The 24,140-nt window shown below is 36.6% G+C and overlaps 2 protein-coding genes and 1 long non-coding RNA gene across 6 annotated transcripts; 1 reads left to right on the top strand and 2 right to left on the bottom strand.

Annotated features, from left to right (window-relative positions):
* Positions 1-2,127: 2,127 nt before the first annotated feature.
* Positions 2,128-3,327, bottom strand: LOC113290501 (uncharacterized mitochondrial protein AtMg00810-like). The gene is made up of 3 exons (XM_026540098.1): positions 2,762-3,327; positions 2,443-2,638; positions 2,128-2,175 (listed from the first exon to the last, which is right to left on the bottom strand). Exons 1-3 carry the CDS (start codon positions 3,325-3,327, stop codon positions 2,128-2,130), a joined length of 810 nt encoding a protein of 269 aa, XP_026395883.1.
* A 5,233-nt stretch (positions 3,328-8,560) lies between these two features.
* Positions 8,561-11,017, top strand: LOC113286958. Of its 4 annotated transcripts, none has more exons than XR_003329609.1 (5): positions 8,561-8,641; positions 9,070-9,113; positions 9,255-9,718; positions 9,841-10,362; positions 10,687-11,017. It is a non-coding gene; the product is annotated as an uncharacterized LOC113286958 (long non-coding RNA). The 4 variants fall into 4 exon arrangements; XR_003329608.1 differs by having other exon boundaries at positions 9,255-9,977; positions 10,317-10,362; XR_003329610.1 differs by having other exon boundaries at positions 9,255-10,051; positions 10,317-10,362.
* Positions 11,018-20,056: 9,039 nt separating this feature from the next.
* LOC113286957 (uncharacterized protein At2g39795, mitochondrial-like) lies at positions 20,057-23,918 on the bottom strand. Its single transcript, XM_026535613.1, has 4 exons — positions 23,467-23,918; positions 20,925-21,315; positions 20,539-20,849; positions 20,057-20,464 (listed from the first exon to the last, which is right to left on the bottom strand). The coding sequence occupies exons 2-4, from the start codon at positions 21,312-21,314 to the stop codon at positions 20,305-20,307; spliced, it is 861 nt and encodes a 286-aa protein (XP_026391398.1). The 5' UTR covers position 21,315; positions 23,467-23,918; the 3' UTR covers positions 20,057-20,304.
* Between the last annotated feature and the right edge of the window lie 222 nt (positions 23,919-24,140).

Raw genomic sequence — 24,140 nt, 5'->3', positions numbered from 1 at the left:
CAGTTAATTGACAATGCACAATTATGTGATTCTATTGAATCTCCTTTTAGCAGTGGCCTGATTAATGAAGAAAGAAGTATTTATATCCTTGTCATGTTGCCATTTAGTGCTACACTTATTTTTCCATGTAGTTTCTTCTGAAAATGACTAAGATACCAAGTAAAACACAAGATTTTCGATATCAACCTATAAGTATGATACCTTGTGTGATTTTTTATGAAAAAAGAAATCGATACAATACAACATCAAAATAATCACTTGATAATAGTTACGGTACAAGACTGATTTAACTATAAGATCATTATCAAGTGTCTGGTTAACGTACAAGTGAAATTTACATTATTATAACTAAACAATTATATATAATACAGTAAATAACACAGCGATATTTTGTTAGAGAGGAAACCGCAAATGCAGGAGAACCCCGAGACCTAGACAAGTTTTGAATACTCTCAGAATTAAGCAGTTATACAAAGACACTACCAACTTCTATAGTTGAGACCTAGTAAACTACTCATACTTATCTAGTTTTCTTAGTTTTCTTGTGCCTACAACCAATCTGGCCGACGCACGTGAATTCTAAGATAGATTCTACTATCTTAAGTTCCTTCAGTCTATCTAAATACTTTAAGCATTAAGTCCTTTCGATCGTCTTCCAAACAGTAAAGGACTAATCTGTTTGGTAACCACTCTCATATCTCAGGAAATCAATCAGAGATATATGTCGCTGAGTGTGACAAAGGATTTTCTATTTAAAATAGATTAAATTCCTTTATCGGGTTATAGATTTTCCAAGATCTTGATTCATCAAGTTAACCAAATCGAATCAAAAAGAACTACCAGATTCGGACACTAAAGAGTACCAGTAAATGATAGCTTGTCGATCTGAATACGACTAGTCAATAATAAGTCTATCAAAATATAAATTAGATCTAGTCGGATCCCAGCTGATAAAGTTTGTGCACGAAGCACATCATGAAGATACAAAACCAATAAGAAAAATCATCTTGTATTCAATCTTCAATAATCTTTTGTACCTGCACAATAACAAACTTGATTCCTGACTTATGATCGATCACACACAGAACATAATATGTTAACACCGAATCATCACAAGTCAATGTTAAACTTTTGATTTAGTTTTATTGACCTTATGTCAGAAGAGAAGACTCTCAAGAACAATCAAACTAGGTACAAATCAAGAGATAACCACCATTAGTAAATTAAATCAATAACTTAAAACTAAAAAAACAAAGCAATTCTAATGTCCCACCAACGGTACTAATAGACTCTTCTTGATCCCAAATAAGTCTCCAAGATAACGAACGTAAGAGATTTCGCCTAATTAGTTTAATCTCCTCTCCAAGATAGTATTATGGGAATATTATTAATCCGCTACACCAGAAACAACAAAGATGAAGTTTACCCGGCTCAGGATAAATTTGTAAGAATAAAAAACTTCGTTGTTTATAAGACAAGGTATTTTGGACACCAAGGAATTTCCATAACCGGAGATATTCTTAAGATATGCAATAAGCACCTAAATTCGGTTTTATGAATTCGGACCAATATCGACTATATAACCAAAGTATGCATATACAACTTAATCTTAGCTAGCACTTAACTAATATATCTTGGGTTTTGTTATCTTGTGCACTCATGCATAAGATAAGAGCCAAGATGGGTTTTGTTATCTTGTACATGGGTGCACAAGATAACAAAACCCCTTTTTTATATATTGTGATTTGTATTTAAAGCACATCGCAGTTAATTATTTAGTCTTCTGGCTAGTTAATTTCCCCCTTAAATACTGATGTCTCTAGCAAGAATCTTGGCTAGATAATTTCCCCCTCTGAAATACTGGTGTCTTTGACAAAAATGTTATAGTTGTACTGCCGAGCACAATCAATGAGTGTGTTAGTAAATCTTCAATAGGAGTTTAATTCATTAACCATGAGGTTTCCTACCCTCATGTAAAAGGAACAGTTATAAGTGGTGCTTTATGCACTAGACAATATCATATATTTCTCGTAGTGGTGGTGCACGCAATTGGAGATCGAAAAATTGAAACGGTAACGAAGGTTCGTACTGTGACAAACAGCAAATAATTTGAACTAGTTATAATCATTATTGATTACCACCACTGGGAACTACAAAATAATTGACTATGGAAATCTGCAAAACATATTAAAACAACGTAATATTAGAAGAAAAAAAGGGGATTAAAAGAAACCCTATAGAGACTAGTAGAAGGAATTTAATACTTCAATTAAACTGTCTGAAACTTACAGATACAATTGATTACATCAATTGTCTTATTTGTTACAAAGAAAGAGACTCAGGTATTTAAAGAACCACCAGTGAAGGAAACATAGTCTCAACTAATCATAACTAAACACGTAAGACAAGAGACAGCTAGTGACAGCTGTAGAAAACAGTTACAGTTAAAGAATTAAGTGCGTGAGAATTAACTGTTGTATTACCCCCTCTCAAGTTGAGGTTGCCTGCAGGAAAAACCATCAACTTGTTGCATAGATAACCAAATCTGGGACCAGCAAGTTCTTTAGTAAATATATCAGCCACCTGATCCACTGTACAAATATACTGAATTGATAAATTCTTGGCCTGAACAACTTCCCTGACAAAATGATGATCCACAGCAAGATGTTTCATGCGACTATGAAATACTGGGTTAGAGGACAGTGATATTGCACTCATATTATCTCAGTGAAGAGCATGTGGAATAGGAAGAAAGACATACAAATCTTTCAACAACTGACATATCCACATTAATTCTGCAGCTGAGTTAGCTAAGCTCCTATATTCTGCTTCAGTTGAACTCCTAGCAACTGTACTCTGTCTCTTGCTTGACCAGGAAACAGGATTAGAACCAAAAAAGATACAATATCCACTAGTGCTTTTCCTGGTTTCAGGGTCTCTAGCCCAATCTTCATCACTGAAACCATGTACAGCCAACAATCCTTTACTGAAAAGAATACCATAATCCAAGGTTCCCTTTATGTAACTTAAAATTCTCTTAGCAGCTATAAGATGATCTGAGGTTGGAGAATGAATAAACTGGCATACTTGGTTAATAGCATAACTAATCTCAGGCCTAGTCCAGGTCAAATACTTTGATGCACTTACCAAGGACTTGTACATAGTTGGATTAGAAAGCAATTCACCATCACCAGCTTTAAGTGTAGAATTGACAGGAACAGGAGAAGAGCACTCTTTTGCACCAGCCATATCAAATTTCTGTAACAAGTCAATAGCATATTTTGTTTGGGAGATAAAAAGACTAGCAGCATTCCTCTTGACTTCCATCCCTATATAAAATAGTGCCAACTTCCCAAATCTTTGATGGGAAAATGAGAGCTGAGAATAGTAATGAGTTCTGAACAATAAGACTTATCATTGCATGTGATAATGATATCATTCGCATAGACAAGGATGATAGTCAATCTAGAACCAATTTTTTGAACAAATAGAGAATTATCAGCATATGACATGATGAAGTGGCAAGAAATGAGAACATTAGCTAACTTTTCATACCATGCCCTAGGGGATTGCTTGAGTCCATAGAGAGATTTGTGAAGTTTGAAAACCTTGTTGGGATGATCAGGATCCACAAAACCTGGTGGTTGTGTCATATAGACATCTTCATGAAGATCTCCATGTAAGAAAGCGTTGCTGACATCCAGCTGAGATATATGCCACTCAAAATGAACAGCTAAGGAGATAATAATTCTAATGGTTGTTGGTTTAGCTACTGGGCTAAAAGTCTCAGAATAATCCAAACCAGTTAATTGATGAAATCCTTTAGCTACCAACCTGGATTTAAATTTATCAATAGTGACATCTGGATGTTGCTTGACTTTAAAGACCCACTTGCAGCCAACTAAGTTCTGAGAAGGATCAGGGTCAACTAGAGACCATGTACCAGCATCCTTAAGTGCAGTATGTTCATTGAAAAGAGAAGTTCTCCATTGGAAAATTTTGTTTGCTTGTGTAAAACAAGTTGGAACCACAGGAGGTGTAAGAGCATGCATTTGAGAAGATAGAGCATGTATAGTAGAGAATACCTTATTTCTGAAGACACCCATTTTTCCTCTGGTAGACATTGAGTGATTATTTTGAGTGATAGGAGCAGTAGTAGAGACAACTGGTAAGATGGTAGTAGTTGGTGGAACTGGTGTAGTGGTTGAAGTTGAATCACCAGAAGTAGTTAAAACTGATTTATCAATGGAAGAAATATCAGTAGTGGTTGAAGTTGAATCACCAGAAGTTGTTGAAACTGAACTATCAATAGGTGAAATACCAGAAGTAGGTGAAGTGGAAAAATCAAATAAAGTAGAAGTTGAAATCTGTGAAGTAACATCTGTAGTTTTATGTTTTGATGAAACAGAAGGTTGTACAGGAGAAGAAACATTTGTGCATAGGGTAGCTGGTCTGAGAGGAAAAATATGCTCAGCAAAAGTAACATGTCTAGAAATGAAGATTCTCACTGTAATTGGATTAAGAAACTTGTATCCTTTGTGTTAAGGGTTGTAGCCAATGAAGATACATTGTTCACTCCTTGGTGCAAGCTTATGATTAGCATATGGTCTCAACCAAGGGTAACATAATCAACCAAATGATCTAACAAAAGTGTAATCAGGTTGATGATGAAATAATACCTCATATAGAGACTTAAATGAAAGTGACTTGTTGGGTAATTTGTTGATAGTAAAGTTTGCTGCTTGAAAAGCATCAACCCGTTAAGAATCATGCAGACCAGCTTGAATAAGATAAGTCCTTCCTATATCCACTAAATGTCTGTGTTTTGACTCAGCCATTCACTAGTCCAAAATCAGGTTTTTATGACACTTGGTGTTCGCGGAAAACGACAGATCCCATATGTCGTGGAATGTTTTACAGTTAGGATTTGTCGAATAATTTGAATATGATAACCTACACTGAGAATATGTCATTTTATTTGGTTTTTATTTGCCCCCATTACCTGTAAGTTCCACCCCAGCAGTAAAATGTCTTTCGAGGGATTTATATGTCGTTGATGATTAAAGATCCGGCGGTTGATATTTGGAGTTGGAAGAATAATGGAATTCGAATGAATTGGTGTATGCTAATTAAAACTAATTAAATTTTACATTCATTTTAGACCTTTGATAAAAGTGATCCCATAGACAACTCCTAGTATCTAACTTCTAAAAACCTTGAAACTACTCGAGTTTAGGCTTGAATCAGTTTGAGAAATAGCATCCTCCGTATTCTCCTCCTTCGTGGGTTTACCAAAGATGAAACCTTCTCATATTCATAACCTTTCTCTTCCTAATTTTTCTGATTTTCTTTTTCATATATTTTACAAAACTAGTGACAAAACCCCTAGGTGACCAACTTAAAGGAACAAAAAAACCACCCATATTAATTTTAACAAATTAAATCAGTTTCATTATATAGTGACACAAAAACCCCAGCTCAAATAATAATTAGCAAATTTATTTATTTTTTTACTTTGAAAAAACCCAAACGTACCCTTCTTCATCTTCGTCTTCTCTCCTTTTTTTTTCTTCTTTCTTTCTCTCCTTCTCCCCAACACCATCACCACCAGCAGCGATACCAGATCTCACCAGCAGAAACTTTATGCTTCCCCGACCACACCACCACCTTCGTATCTCACCACCACCACCACCTTCGTCCGCCTCCTTCAATTCCATCACCACCTTCGTTCCCTTAACCCTTAATTGTTGAAATTATGGTTGCAATTTTAACTTCAGTTGAAGAACAGAGATGGGTTGGTGACGAATTGATGATTGAGATAGATTTTTCAAGGAAGGGATGATGGAGTGATGACGTTTCTAACAAGGTCTAGGAATTGATTCCATGGTGGAATTGAACTACCGATGACGATATGCTCGTGTTGGGATAAAAGGTGGATTTAGAATGATAATTTGAAGTTTTGAAGTATTAAAAAATCTTATCATTTCACTAATTTGTCAATTGAATTGGATACCAGATTTTGTTTTGTTTGACATTTAGTTGGTTTTTATTCTTGAGAATTTGATTTTGATTGTTACTGTAAGGATTTATTGACTTGGTAAAAATCTTATTTCCTTCTACTTTTGATTGTTACTGTAAGGATTTATTGACTTGGTAAATTTAATTCCATTTACATGTTTGATGATGAATTAGATTTATTCTTGAAAATGTTATACCAAATAGTAGTGAGATTAACTTGTCGGGTGCAAGATTTCGTCCCTTGTTTGCTCTGTGTTGGTGGAAATGGGATATGAATATCACAGTTAGTCTTATGTTGCTTGTTGGTGGATTGATTTTTCTAATAGTAGATGAATTTTGAACTGAAGTTTGTCTAAGTACTTTAGTCTAAAATGTTGAGATCAATGAAGTGTGCATTACTGTCTCTTAGTGAGGTCCATTTTATGGGATAACTTTTTAATTGAAGTCCATGCCAGTTAAAGAACTGGTTAAGGAAAGTGTACAAGTTGTTTGGTTGTGCAATTATTGAAAACTTAAGTTGCGTTTCCACAGTTAACTTAGCAGTTGACATTATGTGGTTTGTTAATGTTGAGCTGCCATGCATACATTTCAAAGTCATATTTTGCAGTTCAATCTGATAGTTATCATCTATGGTTAGAGTGGTTAGACTAGGTGCCCCTGTTGAACTTGAAAACTTGTATAAGTACCACAGTGTGGCCCTCTTTTGACTCCTGCACCGACACTTGTGTGCAGCGTAAGTGAAGGAGGCATCTCCCTAAAACATGCTCTTTTTAATTTCCGAGTACCTACTTGAGATGATTTGAGCATATGGAAAGAGAAAAGTAACTATTCTATTCTTGTTGGCCAATATTCTTATATCTTATTACTGATATGTTGGAACTGCTTGTGTTTGATTCAGGGTGTCAGGTACTCAGTCAGACCCATCAAACTGATGCTAGAAAGGAGAGAAAGATGGAGACATTAAGGACTGTTCTTGGGATGAATAAAGTTGATGAAACTTCTTTACTACAGGAAGAAGGGAAACAGGAAACTGTTCTGGAAACAGTGGAATCTGATTCTGAAATTAGGTGAAGGAGAGGGTCCAAAAGAAGGTTTCATAGAGAAAAATGATGGATAGAATAGAAATGGGAAGCAATTGCAGGTGGTGAATTGGATTGTGGAGCTGAGTAGAGTCAGCTAGGAGATGTTGCTGCCGCTGCTTTCAGATTGGCAGTGTGCAAGTGTAGCTGCTGGTATTGTTGATATGGTTATTGCAGTGATGGGTTTGATATGGTTATTGCAGTGACAGGGTCTTGTGACGAGTTTCATTTGATGCTGCTAGTAAGCTCCGGTTGCAGCTGAAGTTAATATTATAGAGAAGGTGGTACTGGTGTTGGCTTTGAGTTGGTTCTCTATGAAGAATGGTTTGAGCTGATGCTTGAGAATGGTTTTTAAGTACAGTTGCAGGTTGAGAGTGTAGAAAAGTACTGAGATGCCTATGTTGGTGGTGATTATGAACTGCAGCTGGTGATAATCAGAATCCATGGAGGAACTGGTGTTGCTCTGGTTGAATTAATATGGATATTGCAGGTCCAGTTGAAGATCAAACTGAGCCTGAGATGGAGCATTTGTGGTGTTTAGGTATGAGCTTGAACTGAAATGGAAGGCAGTAATGCAGTGGGTATGGGATTTGAAGTGAATTTGTAGTTGCAGGTGCAATGAAGTGCTGCAATACAATGAGGAATTGCCTGTAAACCTAGATGGAAAGATATACCAGGTGAAGCTGAGTAATGGGTCTTGAGACATAACTGGTGGTATTGTTGTTGAAGCGCAGAAATCAATTATGGTTTCATCTTATTTATGATGAAACCAAAATCGGTTTCATCGTATTTCAACAATGTATTTCTATCCATGAAGATGTATAATACCTCTTAAAAAATTTCTTGCAGGTGATTTCTCACGAAACCAAGATGAAACCAAAATCGGTTTCATCTTATTTATGATGAAACCAAAATGGGTTTCATCGTATTTTTGGGAGGTAGTGGTGGTGGGCGGTCGTGGTGCTGGTTTTGGTCGGCGATGGTCGACAGTGGTGGTGCTGGATGGTAGGGTGGCTGGTATTGGTGGTGCAATTACGTAGTATCGGTGGTGGTGGTGGTGGTGGTGGTCGGAGGTGGTGGCGGTGGTGGTCGACAATGGTGGTGCTGGATGGTAGGGTGGCTGGCAGTGGTGGTGCAATTGCGCAGTATCGGTGGCAGCGGCGGGCGCGGCGGAGCGGTGGTGGTCGGTGGAGGGATCGGTGGCGGAAGGTGGCGTTGGCGGTGGTCGGAGGTGGTGGCGGCGGTGGTCGGAAGTGGTGGCGGTGGTTATCGGTGGCGGCGGTGCTTATTGGTGGTTGTTTATTTCTTGTTGGGGGTGACAATATAATAAGAATTAAAGTGTGGTTGATTTTTGTTTTTGTTGGGGTGATTTAAACTAAAAGGATAATATAGACAATTTATATTAAATGGAGTTTTTGTGAACAATTTGTTTTGTTGGAGTTTTTGTATATGGACAGTAGCACCTTTCGGGTTATAACAGGCGGACCGTATATTTTAAACATATTGAAGTCAAGACACTATGGATAAACCTGGAATCGAAATCGGTAAGGGTTTCTGTGATTTTGATTCAATTATCTTTGTTTTTTATGAACTTATAATTAAATTGAGGGTTTTCATCTATCGGACTGTAATCTTTTTTTATAACTAATTCGAATTCGAATCTAGGGTTTTCATTATTTTGAATTTTGCATTCAAAAGAAGATAAAACCCCCAAAATCAAGGCTGCTATAACCCTTAATTGATTGAAATTCTCTGAATCCTTTGATTTGAAATGGTGATTTGGGTTCTAATAGGATTTAGATAAGACCCTTAAATCCAAAACCTTCACAATTATATTAACCCTCACATTCCACCACCGGCTCCTCATACCCTAAACCAGTTCATACCATCTACAGAAAAATCTAGTTATCTGAGTAATGATGGTTGGAGATTATCATGCTCCCATTCTAAATAATCATGTTTTCTGTTTTAGGAAGAAGGTCAAAGAAGATACTAAGGAGCAAAGGAAAAAACAAGGTGAACCGAACTATACATTACCCTTTTATGTTGTCGCTGGGAAAAGAGGCGGAAGATGTTTTGATGGATTTACTTAGATGTTTTATGTAGTTGATGTCAATTTCTCTGTATCTTTGTCTGTTCTTGTTTTTTGCTATGCAGTAGTCAGTTATTGAGGACTTATGGAATCACAGGGTTGTGAAGGTACCTGGAGTGATGGAAAATTGGTCACTAAGATAGGTAGGAACAATGATAGTATGACGGCAGTAAGTATCAGGATCCTTTCTATTTTGGTTCATGGTAAAAATTAAACTTTTAACATATTCTTAAGCTTGAATCCTGCTAAGATATCGTTATGTAAGGCTTAATAATCCATGCTTTTGTCCTCGTCGTTAGATAAAATCCTTTAATGGTTATTTATGGCTTAATAATCCATGCTTTTATTCTCGTAAAAAAACTGTAGCCTTTGAATTAAGCAAATTTCAGCTATTTTCACTTAGGTTATGAAAATTCTTGTTCACTTTGGAGCTCCAGAAAATATGTTAGTCGATGGGAAACCTCACTTGGGAACAGATAGGTTGATTCCACTTTTACTCAATTTCTGGCAATACCTATAAGATCTGGGCGTGAGTTACACCTTCTTAACTCAAAAGAATGTTTGAAGAAGTATCAGATTCTTAATTTTTTTAATTTCTTAACGTTGATGATTTACTATAATGCACTTACGTTGTTCATTTTATCTGTATAGGTTACTATAAAGTTTGGCACAAGAGTTGATGATTTGCTTATAGAAAAGGAATAGGTTGTCGAAGTCAGAGTTCTGATGCAACAAACAAATTGCATGCTGATAACAAAAATCGAAGATATGATGCAGTTGTTCTAGCGGTAAGGAATTCTGCCAATGATGTTTATGAAATGCTCGTTCCTTATAATATGCACAAGGTTCCCAAGATTTTGCAGTGAGTTCTTTCAGTAACCCTAAACTCTGCATCCTTGTAATATGACACTGGATTTTTATTTTACTCTCAAATTCTGCCGACAAGCCTGATGCAAGGTTACCATGGCATCTTCTTCGTACCATCATATGTTATTTTCCTACTTTTACCCTCAAACGATACGAGACGAAAACTAGTTGTGAAGAAGATGCCTTGATGACACCGCCTCGGGTGAACTGCTAAAAGATATTAAAGTATATCTTTGTGCCCTTATAAATTTGGTTTACAGGTCGGGTTGCGGATTGAGCATCCTATGGAACTAATAAAGAATCCAGGTGTGTATGAAATCGCTATCTTATTTTTTAATGGTTTGATTTTGAGTTTATGTTTTAAATTCTTACGCAGACTCAAAAATGACTATCATAAAATCTTTTGTCAAAAATTGTCTTTCTATCTGCTCTAATATTGACTATCATAACTTACGCAAGCATATTTCTTAGTTGGTAGTCTTGGTGCTAATTTAATGTTGATGTGACTAAAAAATTGCATTTTTTTTTCTGGATTTCACATTCGTATCTAGACTAGTGTCCTGGATTTCTATATTTGTTTGTATAAATCTAGCTATGTATAATAACTTCGTCCATACTGCTGGTGGACAGAATCTAGTAACTGGATGCCTCTGGAGGAATTTAAAGAACAAAGCAGTTGGACGTGTTAATTGTAGAACGACACCCAATGATGAAATTATAAAGTCCTTATCAATGAAATTATCGATATCCATATGGAACAGTTGAAGGTATTGATCCCGGCGAGACGATTGAATGGCCAAAGCAATACGTAACTCATGCACGTGGATAATCATATTGTTTTTTTCTTCTTCTTTGTTGTTATGAACATGAAGCAACTTTTGTTGTTGAATTTAAAGATGTCTGGGCTGTTAAGTTGTTAACTGAATTCAAAATTAATAGAATGAGTCTTACAAAATTTATATATTGCCTTGTCTGTAGTATTATTTGAAAAAAAAAAAAAAAAGTAGGTACATTCTTGTAGACTCGATCAGATTCGACTAAGCAGATTTGGCTGAAACTGACTCACTTGAACCAGATTAGGCTGAATATCTGATCACAGAATTTCTACACTGATCATCAGTCGTTATTTTTTGACAAAGCAAATTCCTTGTTAATTTTAGACAAATACTAATTGTCCTATAAAATATAGTACACCAAAAATAGGACAGACTTTAGGACGGAAGGTATTCGTCCTGTAACTGTATTTTCGACATTATCTTCCTGTCCTAAATTCCGCAGTTTGGACTAGTGACTCCATTCTGCTCAGGGGTATGTGGGCATGAGATTTCATGAACAAAGCCACTGTCATCTAAAAAGGTTGATAACTCAACCACCATTTGTTCTTATGACAATAATATCAGTTTGAAGTAGTTTCTTAACGTTGGCTTTAAATTGAAAGAAAACCTTCTTAAAATCAGATTTCTCATATAAAGGAAAGATCCAACAAAACTTGGAAAAATCATCAACAATGTTCACATAATATATAAATCAAGAGATGGATGATACAAGACTTGGACCCCAAAGATCTAAATGTAATAATTCAAGAGGTTTAGTCCTAGAGTGATGAGAAATGGAAAAAGGAAGCTTATGACTCCTTCCTAATTGATATTCATGACAAAACAAAGGTTGTTTGAGTACATTATTGATTGAGAGAATCTTGCAAACATGCTGAAGTGTTTGAAATGATGAGTGAGCCAGTATTTTATGCCATATATTTGCAGACAATGTGTTGGTGGTTGAAGCTGAGAAAGCTGAGTTGTTGAAGTGAAGCTGACTTGGTGGAAGAGTTTAGAAAATGTAGAGGATACAAGCCATTACATTGGGGGCCTTTAAAATTTATCCTCCCATATGAGAGATCCTTCACAGAAAAACCAGCACAATCAAAGGTGATAGAGCAATCATTATCCTTAGTAAATTTATAAACTGATAAAAGATTGGTGGATGATTGTGGGACTAAGAGCAACTGCAATGGACGAGTAAACCCAAATTTGTTGTCGAGTGGGCTGGCGTAGTGGGACGGACCATCGATCAAAATTTGATCAAAGAGTAAAATCCAGACCAAATTTGGTCGACGATCAAGACCAAATTCAAATATAGTCGGACGTTAATATAATCTCCGCTACACATCGGGCGTTGATATAATGTCCGCCTACACAAGGGGCGTTGATATAATCTCCGCCATTCATCGCGCGTTGATATAATGTCCGCTACACAAGGGGCGTTGATATAATGTACGCCTGAAACGGGGCGTTAGTTAAATGTACGCCCGATGGGGCGTTCATAAACTTAACGCGCGAAATGGGGCGTTCGTATACTTAACGCCCCACTCCATTGTCAACTTTACAATTTATGAAACTTGCATGGGGCGGGCTTTATACCTCCGCCCCATTTCTTTTTTTTTTTTTGTTTTAGAAGCGTATACTATACCAACGCCCCACGTCAGGCGTATACTATACCAACGCCCCACGTCGGGCGTTATCTTTACCAACGCTCCACGTCGGGCGTTATCTTTACCAACGCCTGATCCCAGGCGTAATGTTTATCAACGCGCGACCAAATATACTCTTTTCCCACTACGCCACATGACGGACTAAACTCAAATTTGGTCTGTTTTTTAGTTTTTGGTCTTTGGTTATACTCGCACCACTGTGGACGCTCTAAGAGAACATCATTTAAAACAAAATTGTGATCAGATGTACTCTTAATAGATGAACCTTTGTGTGTTATTTTCTTTTTTCTTTTTTTTTTTAATTTTGATACAGCAAGCTGGGTTAAGGAGACCCAAACCAAACATAAAAGGGAAACAAAAACACAAAGAAAACCCCAAAAACCTAATGTCTAATGAAGACTTTCCCTGCTTTATCAGCAGCAAGGATTTCTTTAAAATCTAAAGTGAACTCAGGAGCAGTCAGCTTCACATAATTTGAACTGGGATACAACCCAGCAAGATAGTGGGCTGCCCTGTTGCTCTCTTTGTAGCAGTGGCTTATCTTAACATAAGCAAATTTGATGTGTGAACTCCTCATTGCCATCATAAGTAGATAGAAGTTGAAGCTCATTTTCATTAGAAGTAAGATGGTTGTTAGTACCAGAATCCGCATGCATACCAGGGGTTCTCTCCTAAGATATTAGTTGTGGCTAACATGGCACTCAAATTATGTGGTGTGTTCATGTTCTGGTAAACAAAGTTGAGCCTATGTCGACAAGCTAGAGTTGTATGTCCTGTTTTGTTACAAATCTAACAAGTTGGAATGGAGTTTGGTGCAGAGACTGGAAACATCTGAGGATTGGTAGGAGGTGCAGGAGGTACTGGTGAAGGAGTTGGTGCTGAAAAACGAGGAGGCAATTGAAAATTACTTCTATATTGAGGATTATAGTTCAGATTACCTCTTCCACGATTCTTGAAACTAGAAGTATACGGAGAAAATCCGGCATAAGTAGAAGCTCGTTGTTGAGAAAGAAAAACTTGTTGTGATTGGAAAGCTGCAAAAGCTTTGTTGCTGGCTTCAGACAATAGAGATTTGGATCTCGCAGCAATAACTATCTCTTCACTTAACAATAAATTGTGGAGTTTATCAAAGTTAACTGAAGGATTCCTGAGACGAATAGAAGTACTAAATGCACTGTAATCCTGACCAATTTCATTCAATATGAGAACTACAAGTTCATCATCTGATATAGCAGATCCTGAAGCATACAATTGATTTGACAGTTTCTTAATTTCCCCTAAGTAATTAGTGATAGTTCCAGTTCCCAGTTTAAGAGATTGTAATTTTGTACGAATTTGTATAGCATGAGTAGTCGATGTTCTATCAAATCCTGATTCAATATTTGACCATAATTCTCTAGCAGAATCTGCTCCTACAATATACGGTACTACTGAATCTGAAATTATGGATTGAATCCACAAAATGAGTGTATTATCATCATCATTCCAAGCAGTATAGGAAGGATTGATATTACCTTGAAGTAGATCTTCTTGTGCGATAAACTTAGCAGGACATTGAATTGTTCCATCCAAGAAACCAACAACTTTGTAGCGCTTCAACAGAGGAAGAAGTAGACTCTTCCAGGTGATGAAATTATCATCTTTAAGCTTGTATTGAGTAATAGATGAGATCTGATTAAGGGGAATAGTTGAGATTCTTGAATCGTATGCAAGATTAGCCATTGAAAAGAAAGAAGAAGAAGAGTAAGAAGAAGAAGAAGAAGAAGAAGAAGAACAAGAACAAGAAGCGTAGTTTAGAGAGTTGGAGAAAATACCATTAATGGCGGATTAAAGCAGCGGAAAACCTAGATCTTCAGGCGTCGTGATACCATAGTAGCAGGAATTTAATACTTCAATTAAATTGTCTGAAACTTACAGATTCAATTGATTACATCAATTGTCTTATTGGTTATAAAGAGAGAGACTCGGGTATTAAAGAACCATCCAGTGAAGGACACATAGTCTCAACCAATCATAACTATACACGTAAGACGAGAGACAGCTAGTGACAGCTGTAGAAAACAGTTACAGTTAAATAATTAACTGTGTGAGAATTAATTGTTGCTATTAGAGACAACAACAGTGAAAATATATTTCTTAGAGAACGGACTTCAAAAACTTTCAACAAGCATATATGAAGTTACACCAACTAGAATATTAGTAAATATAAAAAAGAGTAAAACGAGGAATCAAAGGTTAAAGATGGTTAAAAGGAGTTCAGAAAATTAAAGATTGAATTCATGGCGTAGAGGGACGGGAGACTTAGAAAACTAACTTGACTCAGTTCCCCCCCCCCCCCCCGATTTGCACAGCTCTCAATTGTAGCTTAGATGGTAGAGCATGCGAGAGGTACGGGAATCGATGCCCTACTTATTACATATTTTTATTTTTATTTTCAATTTTAAAGCCACGAATCCACGATCCTTTGCATTCTACTTTTTCTCAGTTATGCACCAGACGACACCAGATTTTTGTCATAGTGGTGGTGCATGTTGGTTAAACTTCAACATAGAAGTCACTAACAAGCTGGTTAGGACAAGATTAGGAAATTGATGTAATCCTAAGAGAATTAGAAGTCATCTAGTTCTAAGAAAAGGAAAGACATGTAATAAGGTAATAGGACTAGGAAAAGGAATTCATAGTTCTATATATATATATATATGATCACCAAAGTTGTGGTTGATCATAGGAGCAAGATTAGAGCTTGTGTTTAGTTTTGAGAGATATTCTAAACATCAATAAAGAGAGTTGTCTTTATATAAGCTAAGTTTCATCTTGCAGTTGCCATTAATTGGTATCAGATCTTGTCTACACCGAGCCATGGGAGACGAGAGCACCATCATACGTGCAAAATATTTCACACCACCTCCAATCCAATGTCCAATCCTCAACGCCACAAATTACACAGTATGGGCCATGAGGATGAGGATACTGATGAAGATCTACAAAGTTTGGGAAACAATTGATCCTGGTACATTGGACCCAGACAAAAAAAATGTTGCCATTGGATTACTCTTTCAAGAAATACCAGAATGTCTTGTTCTACAAGTTGGTGAACAGGAAACTTCAAAGAAAATTTGGGATGCAATAAAGGCACTAATCTCGGAGCTGATCGAGTTAAAGAAGCCCGTTTGCAAAACTTAATGTCTGAATTTGAAAGAGTGAAGATGAAAGACACTGATATTATTGATAGCTTTGCAGGAAAGGTATCAGAGATAGCATCAAAAGCTACGTCACTTGGACAATCCATTGATGAAGATAAACTGGTAAAGAAGTTTCTCAATAGTTTACCAAGATCCAAGTATATTCATATCATAGCTTCTCTCGAACAAGTCTTAGATTTAAAGAATACTAGCTATGAAGATATAATTGGAAGATTGAAAGCATATGAAGAGAGAATCCTTGATGAAGAAAACAATGGAGAAACTCAAGAAAAACTCTTGTACACAAACTCTTACCAACAAAACTCTGTGACAAGAGGAAGAGGTCGTGGAAGAGGTGGTAGAGTAAACAGAGGCCGAGGAAGGGGAGGAAGGTTTAACTCAAAAGATAGAACAACAAGTCAGAATGATCAAAACCAAGGGAAAGAAAAGAAGGATAGATCAAACATTATTTGTTATAGATGTGATAAACCAGGACACTTCTCCTTTGTATGCCCTGAAAGAATACAAAATATGGAAGAAGCAAACAAGAATGAAACAAGGGAAGCAGATACAGCTCTTTTCATGCACGAAGTTGTATTCTTAAACGAAGGGAAACTAATACCAAAGAACTACGAATCAAAGGATGGAGAAGAAGGAATCTGGTATTTAGATAATGGAGCCAGCAATCACATGACTGGTAAGAGACACTACTTTTCTGAACTCAATGAGAAAATCAAAGGACAAGTGACGTTTGGGGATGGATCTTCTGTAGAAATTGAAGGGAAATGATCAATTTTATTTCAGAGCAAGACCGGTGAACAGAAGCTCGTCACAAACATCTACTTCATCCCAAACTTACAAAGCAACATTCTAAGTTTAGGACAAGCTACAGAAGTTGGATGTGATGTTAGAATGCGACAAGATTATCTAACAGTTCATGACCCAAGTGGAAGACTTTTAGTTAGAGTCTCACGCTCACAGAATAGACTCTACAAGATAAGTCTCATGATTGGAAGGTCATTGTGTCTGAATATGAGACTGGAAGATCAGACATGGAAGTGGCGCGCAAGGTTAGGACACATAAGTTTCAGAACTCTTAAGAAACTGGATGATCGATCTCAGACTCTTGTGCATCTAGGAATTGATCCTGGATCCAAAGCTTACAGATTATTCAATCCAACAACGAAAAGAGTAATAGTGAGTCGAGATGTGGTATTCGATGAAAAAGCAAACTGAAACTGGAAAGAAACTAATGATGGACCAAGTAGGGATCCAGGAATGTTTCACATGAGATGGGGTCAAGTAATTGATGAAGGCGAAGGACCCATAATCATCAATACCAATGGAAACAATGATGTTAATCAAGAAGAAGAAGAGAATAATGAAAACACTGAGAATAACGAAGAAGAAGAAGAAGATCGATGAAATAACTCAACCCATTCCACTGCGAAAATCAACAAGACAGATACAAAAGCCACGGTATCTGGAGGATTATGTTCTTCAAGCTGCAGAAGAATGTGAGATTATGCTACTTTCTGTTAATGATGAACCAAGGAATTTTCAGGAAGCAAAGGTCTCGACTAAATGGACACAAGCATGTAGAGAAGAAATTATTTCAATCAACAGAAACAGGACTTGGTTTCTAGTTGATAAGCCAGGTGGGGTAAAAGTGATTGGTCTTAAGTGGATCTTCAAAATAAAACGGAATGTTGATGGTACTGTCAGTAAATACAAAGCAAGGCTTGTAGCTAAAGGATATGTACAAGAATCAGGCATAGACTCTGATGAAGTTTTCGCACCAGTTGCTAGACTAGAGACAATTCGTCTCTTAATAGCAGAAGCTGCATCAAACTCATGGGAAATTCACCACTTAGACGTTAAGACAGCATTCTTACATGGTGAATTGCGAGAAGATGTGTATGTTGAACAACCAGAAGGTTTTGAAGTAAAAGGACAAGAGCATAAGGTTTATAAGTTATCAAAAGCTCTATATGGTCTAAGACAAGCTCCTTGAGCCTGGAATACAAAGTTAGATCGAATCTTAAGAGAAATCAGATTTGTTAAGTGCTCTAAAGAAACATCAGTATACAAAAGAGAAGAAAAGGGAACGCTTTTTGTGATTGCAGTCTATGTAGATGATCTATTTTTGACTGGAAACTCCCTTAATGGGATCAATGAGTTCAAGAGATAAATGTCATCAAAGTTTGAGATGTCAGACCTCGGAAAACTCACTTATTACCTTGGCATAGAAGTCCATCAAGGAGTAGGTGGGATTTAGATTAAACAAGAAGCTTATGCAAGGAGAATTCTGAAAGAAGCAGGACTTGAAACTTGTAATCCAACTAAGATACCAATGGAGTTTGGACTTAAAGTTTCAAAGGCACAAGAAGAAGCAGAGATTGATTCAACGAGTTATAGAAGAAATGTTGGATGCCTAAGATACTTATTACACACGAGACCAGATTTGGCTTTCTCTGTGGGAGTAGCAAGCCGTTATATGCAGAGTCCACGCAAGTCTCATGGTGATGTAATAAAGCAGATATTAAGATATCTAAGAGGAACAATCAGCTGTGGATTGAAGTATGGTCGAGGAGGATCAAAAGGAATTGTTGGGTATAGTGACAGTAGTCATAATATTGACCAAGATGATGGAAAAGGTACACTGGTCATCTATTTTATCTAGGAGAAGCACCTATTACATGGTGTTCACAGAAGCAAGACACTGTAGCCCTCTCATCCTGTGAAGCTGAGTTTATGGTCGCAACAGAAGCAACTAAACAATCAATATGGCTTCAAGAACTGTTGGGTGAAATCAAATGAAGAGAACCTGAAAAAGTTCTCATTAAGATTGATAATAAGTCTGCAGTTGCACTCACTAAAAATCCAGTGTTTCATGGGAAGACGAAACACATTCACAAAAGGTACCATTTCATACGAGAATGTATCGAGAAGGAGATCATCAACGTTGAACACATACCAGGAACTGAGCAGAAAGCAGATATATTGACAAAGGCATTAGCTCGGATCAAGTTTGAAGAAATGAGACAACTGATTGGAGTACAAGATATGTCACGGGTAAGGTTGAAGCTTAACGGGGAGAATGTTGGTTAAACTTCAACATAGAAGTCACTAACAAGCTGGTTAGGACAAGATTAGGAAATTGATGTAATCCTAAGGGAATTAGAAGTCATCTAGTTCTAAGAAAAGGAAAGACATGTAATAAGGTAATAGGACTAGGAAAAGAAATTCATAGTTTTATATATATATGAGCACCAAAGTTGTGGTTGATCATAGGAGAAAAATTAGAGCTTGTGTTTAGTCTTTATATAAGCTAAGTTTCATCTTGTAGTTGCCATTAGTGCAGGCATCATTGAAAGATGTTCTTATATTAATGAGCCAAAAGTGAGATGGCAAAAATGAAACAGCAACGAACTTTGTTTTCCAGGGGCGTTGGACTCGTCAGTAGATGTAGCTCAGACATCAAAGTGTTTGCTTATGATAAGTCCTATGGGCTAGATTTGGTTGCTAGATTAGACAAAAAGCATTGTAGATTTGAAAAAAATCATTGTCTATTCTTAACACCACTTCTTTATATATATATCTTGCATGTGAACTAGTAGCGATATAGTTTCGTTGAATGGTACGGCACGGAGAAAATCAACTTTTTGATGTTTGGTTCAGCGCAAATTGATTTATTTTTTGATCTGACGGTTGAGGTGGTTGTGATGTTTCATTTAGTGCGGCCACGGAAAATGGTTCAGCGCTTCTAGGTGCCAGATTGGGATTCGCTATACGTACCACGCACTATGGGTTGCAAGCCGAATGGAAACTAAACAATTAGTGATCCATCATCAAATTTTATGAATCTGTTTGGGTATTTTACAACTGACTGAGTTCTTTGCTAGGAACTGAATGTATGGTGATGCAAACTGAGAGGGAATAAAAAAAAGAAAAAACTTGATATACAATTTGCGCCTTTTAGCATGCTGTAAATCAGACCATGGGTCAAATACTGTTTGTCGGACAACCGAACAAAATGAAACAGTTTCGTAGTTCTTATGATCAACGGAAGAATCCTTTGCAGAAAATTTGTAATGAATTCTTCCATTTTCACTGTTGTTTCGTACTAAAAACGAAAAAATTACTTTGAGCATGAATTTATTGTTGGCTTCTGTTATGTAGACTCTAGAGACGGCTCACTTGGTATAGCAGCAGACAGGAGATTAAAAGGTCGCGTGATCGATCCTCCATATAGTCACCGCATTTTATTTATTTTTTTTTCATTCACTGTGAAACCTTTTGTTACTTATTATGTTGAGGCACCTAACAAGACCACAAAATGAAGTTTCCATCAGTAAATACATACCACTTGTGAGGTTCCATAACATTCATTCATTCATTCATCCTATAAAAACAAGAGACCAGAGTCATTCTGCAAATCTTTTAAGTTCCTTGCTCTCTTTTAAATCTCTAACTATTATCACACTTGTAAATCTCTATCTTCTTTACACAAATCACCAATATCTTCTCTTTTCAAAACTGCCAGCTTCTACTTCTTCAAAATTTGCTTCTTTCAAGTTAGGCAGAAAAGAAGGACTTCAAACCTTTCAAAAACATAGTGCTCTTTTTCACCTCTCTTGCATGCAGGTAATCACAAATAATCGTAATGGTCATGGGGACAAACCCCCTGGCTTCTAGATACCCATGCATAGCCTTTTGCAGGTTCGCATCCAAGTCGCTGCAAACAAAACCAATGTTAAAAGTGTAGTCCAGAATAAACAATCCCATATGGCTTAAAAAAGAAAATGTTACCAGAAATTTGGCCTGGCCTTCTTGTATTCATCAGGACCTTTACGACTCTCAAATCCCATACACATAATGCTTATCCCGTCTTTCTCATTAGCCTTGAGACCAAATAGAAGGGTCTGACCGGTAGGCTTGGCGACACTTACGTCGAGCAGAATTTGTCTTCCCTTGGTATCCATTTCTTGCTCGTCAACTTCATGGCGTACGGTTGCACAAATCCTCTCCCCACAATAGTCTCTAAATAGTATGACATGGTCATCTCCTAGACTATCGGCAAACTCGAACGGAAACTTTATTCCTTGCGCCGCCTCATAAAGCTATAAACAAACAAGAATCAATTAACAGACAAAAAAATAAACAAAAACTAGCCTATGAGAGAAAAAAGATCAAACCTTATGTAAAACTATCTTGGATCGACGGAACGCACGATCGACGAGATCAATGAGGGCCCTATCGCCAGTGGGTTGCTTTTGAGCTAGAGAAGAGCTCGCAAGTTCTGCTAGAGGCATGCTTCCTGCACCGGCATGTGGACATGGTCTGTATTGAGAGAAACTTGATTTTTTATTCGCAGCACTGAGTGGGCTGTGAGCAAGAGAAAAGCTCCCAATCTGAGAAATTTCTGGTAAATGCATGATTATTGAACCGGCACGTGAAGAGGGTCTAAATGGGCCAGCATGTGAACAAGGGTTATGCGGCGAGGAATCAGACCCAGAACCCATCTGTTTATCCTCATCCAGAACTTTTCTTTTACCCGACAAGAACGTTTTTTGCTTTAAGTCCATCCTGAAAAAGGAAAAAGTATCACTTAATACATCTAATTCAACGAATTATAACCGAGTAAAGCAATAAAAGTAAATCTGAAAGAAAAATTATCAGAAAAGAATAGATTTCATTGATTCAGTAAATTGAGCAACTTTGTGGATGCATCCATCATCACTATAAGAGATTAGTAGACAAGTTAAATGTATCTTTTTCTGGCTTAGGTGTCTTAAGTACAGAATTTGCCGAATTTGACCTCGTATATGAAGAGAGTGCTTAAAGCTTAATAATAAAAGAAATTAAAAATATAAGAAATACGATTTATGTCAACAATCTGCCGAATCAAGTATACCGCTTGCTTTACATTATAAATCAACAAAACTTCCCTCTGGCTTGAGTTGTCTGCAGGTCTATATAAGAGCAATCATTTAAGATGATCATATTTGTAGATTGTTCCAATCATTTCCAAAGAGACAAACTCAAACCGCCCATTTCAACGCCAAACGCTCTAGAACAGTGTAACAGGACGCACCTCATTGAAACTTACCTAAATGTTCCAATCATTTAAACATCGAATCGAACTGTCCGTTTTTGGAACAGGAACAGTATGACATAATGGGACGTACCTTGATCATATACCATTTACAATTCGACTAAAAATTTCTCAGGTCTCTTACACCCTGACATTTCTCAATACACCGAAAAGCATAAATCCTGCTTAGGCCGCAGTTCTATTCTCAACCAAAAACACTACTGTCGCACACAATTTCAACCATGGGCACATAAATAATGAGGAAGACTTCCATTTGACCGTATCCTGCTAGATAGATCGGTATGCTTCAACTAAAAAAAAAGAGACTATAAGCTGGCCTACTCAATTTACTAACTGCTTGCATTCTTAAGTAAGACAAAATAAGAACCATCCACCATTCCATAACACCTAGCATGGCCATATCATTACAGTACATATAAAAATATCTTTAGTTGAACTTTAGTTCCTACAACTAATTAATTAATCAACAAAGTGAATCCATTAGCCAAGGCACCCTTCAGAGTGCATTTAAAGATTAGATTAGGAAGATCCAAACGGCATATACTACCAATTCTAATTACTGTGATACGGACAAGGATGTAGTTTTAACTTACCTATCAGGTATGATAACATTACAAGAGGTCTCAAACAAAGGATATTGGTAAGCACATGATCGCATCTAGGTTAAAATGCTAAAATAAAAAATTAGTCTATACAACCTAATTTAAATCTCAAATCCGCCATATACAGAAACAAATGCAAAACTCCCCAATCTGTGTGTAGAAAGTAATAAGTAGCTAGTTTAAACCCAGATCTGATTATTTATTATCTAGAGAAATTACTGCTATTGAACTTGCCAAGGAAAGGCAACAAAATCGAATACATATTACCGAGTAAAATTACAGCAAGCAATATAATTACACTAAGCATACTCAGTAGCTAAAAGACCATCAGTCAATCCACCAATAAAAGTGATATTGTTTAGAATCCCCTTCCATGATGCTGGAAGGTTTTGGACACAACTGCGAAAACTAGAAAAACTGTTTCATATAGGCTACCAAACGGATCTGCAGGGAGAACTATGAAACTACAAGACTTCTCCTACATATAATGTAACAAAATGGCATGCTTTCCACTTCGTAAAAATGCCAATAGGACCAAATATGATTGAGGTAACTGAAATCAGGTAAATTCATATGAATTTATACCAATTTAACTTGGCACCATCTTGCAGATGAACGGGAACAAATTGTTCTTCCATAATTGGTTAAGAAAATCCATATCATGTCCGACCGCTTCACATTTTGTGGGAAACTTCGGATAAAAACAAATCAAATCAAAAAGAGAGCAAAATTGCAAAAAAAAAAAAAAATCAAATCAAATTGAATTGAATTCAAGATTATCACAATCAATCTTTCTCCAAGCAAAGACAAGCCATCTCATTCATCCAATTCAACATCTAATTCAACGAATTATAACCGAGTAAAGCAACAAAAGTAAATCTGAAAGAAAAATTATCAGTAATGAATAGATTTCATTGATTACTACATCTTAAAACTACCTCGTTAGTGCCATCAGTAAGAAAAGAATTGGGATTGATTTCTTTGGTGACAATTCATGTCCCCATCAGTGTTAGGATTTACCTGAGACGCGTTTGAAAATTTCCTTGGGAAGGGATTGGAATTGATTTCCACTGAATTAATGCTTTCAATTAGATCACCTATCCGATTCCTCTTAGAATTCTCTTTCTCTTCTTCGATTATTCTTTTTCTTCAGTACGTCAGTCTTTTCTTCTTCCAATTCTCTTCTGATTGATTGAGTTTTTAGACCTTTTCCGAATTATAACCGAGTAAAGCAATAAAAGTAAATCTGAAAGAAGAAGAAGAAGAAAAAGAAGCAAATTCTGTGGTGAGGTAATTGATTTCATCTTGATCGAAATTTGGGGTTGTTTTCCCTACTTTTTTCTGGATGTGTAAAAAGAGAAACTATGTTCAGAAGTAGAAAAATAGTGGTTTTGATTGTTCAGAAGAAGAAAGAAAGAAAGGGAAATTGTGTTCAGAAATGGGGAGTTTTTGGAATCAAGGGTTTTTCTTGGTATCGAACAGACTGGAAAAAGGGCTTTTCTCTTGTTTTAGGCTTATATAGCCCTTCCCCAAATATAATTTTCTTTTTTTGGTTGTCCAAAAAAAATTAAAAAGAAAAACACAAAAAAAAAAATGAGATTCATTACTAATATATTTAATTTTATACAAATACGTAGAAAAGAGTAGGACGAAAGTATCTCGTAGATTTATTTTATTTTCATTTTTGTTTGATC

The sequence above is a fragment of the Papaver somniferum genome, chromosome 6, assembly GCF_003573695.1.
Source record: "Papaver somniferum cultivar HN1 chromosome 6, ASM357369v1, whole genome shotgun sequence".
Taxonomy (NCBI): domain Eukaryota; kingdom Viridiplantae; phylum Streptophyta; class Magnoliopsida; order Ranunculales; family Papaveraceae; genus Papaver; species Papaver somniferum.
Note: the sequence above shows the minus strand (reverse complement) of the source record. Positions and strands in the feature narration are given on the sequence as shown.

Excerpts from the sequence above, each read along its gene's own strand:
- LOC113286957 (XM_026535613.1), bottom strand. The coding sequence starts at position 21,314 with ATGGACTTAAAGCAAAAAACGTTCTTGTCGGGTAAAAGAAAAGTTCTG. Across the intron at positions 20,850-20,924 it reads CCAAGATAGTTTTACATAAG|CTTTATGAGGCGGCGCAAGG; the intron begins GTTTGATCTTTT and ends GTTTGTTTATAG. Across the intron at positions 20,465-20,538 it reads AAGGCCAGGCCAAATTTCTG|CGACTTGGATGCGAACCTGC; the intron begins GTAACATTTTCT and ends TTTTGTTTGCAG.
- LOC113290501 (XM_026540098.1), bottom strand. The coding sequence starts at position 3,327 with ATGGAAGTCAAGAGGAATGCTGCTAGTCTTTTTATCTCCCAAACAAAA. Across the intron at positions 2,639-2,761 it reads TGTCAGTTGTTGAAAGATTT|GGAAGTTGTTCAGGCCAAGA; the intron begins GTATGTCTTTCT and ends TCATTTTGTCAG. Across the intron at positions 2,176-2,442 it reads ACGCACTTAATTCTTTAACT|ATTTCCATAGTCAATTATTT; the intron begins GTAACTGTTTTC and ends TATGTTTTGCAG.